The sequence below is a fragment of the Nanorana parkeri genome, unplaced genomic scaffold (genome assembly GCF_000935625.1).
Source record: "Nanorana parkeri isolate BGI_ZX_2015 unplaced genomic scaffold, ASM93562v1 scaffold191, whole genome shotgun sequence".
Classification (NCBI taxonomy): domain Eukaryota; kingdom Metazoa; phylum Chordata; class Amphibia; order Anura; family Dicroglossidae; genus Nanorana; species Nanorana parkeri.
The window spans coordinates 1,424,229-1,427,147 of record NW_017306459.1 but is presented as its reverse complement, the minus strand read 5'-3'; the positions used below and the strand labels follow the sequence as shown (position 1 = coordinate 1,427,147).

Sequence of the window (2,919 nt, the reverse complement as noted above, 5' to 3'; positions counted from 1 at the left end):
TATATATATATATATATATATATTTATTTATTTATCCTTTCTGTCCCCTTCCCTGGCCTAAATTAACTCGCCCTATCCCTTCACAAATGCACACGTACCTCCATCTAAGGGCCATGGTTCATCCAGCACTGCAAGTCTGATTGGTCGGGAAGTCGGCTCCATGCTCTCTTATCACACGTGACGAGAGAGCATTGAGCCGCTACCCGGCCAATCAGGAAACCGGGCAGCGTGTAATGATGCGCTGCCCGGCTTCCTGATACAGGAAGTACTCGGGCTCGGCATCGAAGCATTTGGGCAAGTACGAGTACTTGCCCAAATACACGGTATTGGCACCGGTATCGATACTAGTATCGGTGCATCCCTAAGCAGTTACTGAATCTTATAAACCTGAACCTGACATAACTACTACAGTTCTACACAAAGGAACGACAAATTCTAAACTTAGGAAAGTTTGAGACTTTAAGCATTAGAAATCAATGAATATGAATCACTAATGTCTACTAAAACACAAGATTTATTATATACAACAATGAAAGGCCAGTCACTGTAAGCCCTCAAGCCAATGACAGAAATTTGCAGAAAAACAAAATATCATTGTGATGGAATAGAGAACATCCAGTCAGTTAAACTCTCATCTCTACCTATTTAGCTGAAGCATCCACCTGCACATTGCAAATCTTGTTTGTGTCCAGGTAAATGTACGACACACAGAGACACCAAATCACACCGGTATTGTAATAATCAGTGGAGGGGAGCAGGGGATGACACTTTTTTTACTTTTACGTTTGTATTAAACAAGACAAGAAGCTGAACAATATATAGATGATACCTATTAGTAACCTGTGTGGGAGCTAAAAGAAGAAGAGTCACACTAAGCACATACATTAAGCCTTACTCAAGCCAAAACGTTTCCATTGTTTTGGGTAGAGGGGAAAAGGGTATAAAGTAAACCTGTCAGAGTTTTATTGCCGAGTCCCCATTGTATAGATTTGTGCCCTACTTCCTGTGCTGGTGACTAGTAATGAGCCTGGGCTCGGTGCGAATCCAATCCACCCGAGCCCACTCAAAACTGTCACCCCTCTCCTCCCTGCCCCACAGCGGTGGCGATTGCCCCCGCCACAACAATTGGGCCAGGAGGAGGAAGTGGTAATCACAGTTCCGAGTAGGCTTGGGTGAACATCCAGCCCAGACTTAGCTCCAGATGTGACAGGGGGTAAGACAGACAGGATGAGAGGGAAGCAGAGCGAAAAACAGATTTTCACCTCAGTCAGATTTTTATTGTTGTCTAGTGACAGGCGTTTCCCTCATGGCTTGTCAAAGTGTCACCAGCACAGGAAGCAAGAGGAATTCCCTCCACAATGAGGACAGAGATAGCAACAAAACCCAAACACACTCCCTACTGTATCCAAAAATGAAACAACTTTTGGCTGAAGTTAGGATTTAATGCCAAGTAGGTAGAAGAAGGGAGGAACTGTAAAGAAAATGGCCAACACAGTGGATTATATGCCAATAGATCTCCATGCTTACCACTGATATTAAGGTCATAGTCACCAGCAGTAATCACATTTGGTACCAAACCATCAGCAGGTTGGCTGGACAAGACAACATCACCCAGAAGTTTGCGGACTGCTGCCTGTAAAGGTGGTTGAGTAACAATGTTGTTGACGGCTATCTTCAGGTTTTTTATTACTTGAAGCTGATTGTTGGGATCCCGCATATGAACTGGAAAAAAAAAAGGAAAGAAATAGATCATTAAACTTCACACGGCATGGAAAAGTAAGACAGAGAATGTTTTCTACTATCCAGTGAAAGTATTCCAGAAACATGGGGACAGAAAAGAAGAAACACTGGACTACTTTGTGCCTTATACATCAGAAATGGGGGAAAAAGGAGTTTATCAGCTTTTCTTATAAACGCACCTTGAGGAGATGAGATGGAGAACTGGTTGCTAATGACAACAGACACACGCACCTATGTGTGGAAAATCATTGGCAACACAAAGGAATAAACAGAAAAGAATCCATCTGGTACTGGAGTTTATATGTAACACTGCATGTGATGGATGAGGAGGAACTCCAGACAAAATTCTTAATTAACCCTTGCAGTGGGGCTACCGCCTGCAAGGGTTAGCCCCATTACAAGGGTCAAGTGCTCATTTAGGTCTAGGGACAAAAATAAAAAGTTATACACCCCCGATCCTCCAAGCCAGCTAGCTCTCAGACCAGTCCTTCCGCCCTCCCTCCCCCTCCGCAGCGGTCTAAGAATCCGTGAGTCATCATGTTCTATATACTGAGTATAGGATGTGAAGACACAGAGGGACATACCACGGCTGGAGCAAAGGAGGAGACCGACTGGCAAGAGCTCTGTCACAGTCAGCCATCTCTGAGGTTCGGGTTAGTAAAACTTTGTTATTTTCCTCCCTAGAAAAACGAGCAGTTAACCCTTGTAGTATATGGCTATTTGGATTGTTCATTGTTAACGAGAGCAGAACTGAGCTGCAGGTCCCTGGAAACACATGCCATCATTTGCAGGTTATGTCAGTCTTAGTTTGCCCTCCTCCATGACACTACACATCACCACTGCTACTATGTTCTCTGCCTCCTTATCCAATCTGCAGATATTTTCTTCAGTCAATGGGCTGTAGGTGGCAGACAATTTAAAAATAAAACTGATACCAGAGAGATAAAAAAAAAGAAGCTTTTTGGCAGAATTACCTAAAGTCTCTTCTGCTAAAAACACTATCCACTAGAAATTTGTTGGTGGGCATTGACTTCAGTTCCATAGGTGCACCGAAATGAACATTTCCGAACCGAAACGAAAAAAAAATGTCGGGCCAAAACCAAAACCGTTTTTTTTTCTAACTTTTTCAAAATGTTTTAAACATTTTATTTGTATTTTTTTATAAACTTAAATTTTTTT

The 2,919-nt window shown here is 42.7% G+C and overlaps 1 protein-coding gene across 3 annotated transcripts in view; it reads right to left on the bottom strand.

Moving 5' to 3' along the window:
- The window catches only part of TRAPPC8 (trafficking protein particle complex 8), a 72,557-nt gene that overhangs the window by 66,383 nt on the left and 3,255 nt on the right, over positions 1-2,919 (bottom strand). For all 3 annotated transcript variants that reach the window (XM_018555314.1, XM_018555316.1, XM_018555315.1), the window contains exon 2: positions 1,528-1,722. In XM_018555314.1, coding sequence (XP_018410816.1) covers positions 1,528-1,722 — 195 coding nt within the window. The remainder of the gene's footprint in view (positions 1-1,527; positions 1,723-2,919) is intronic.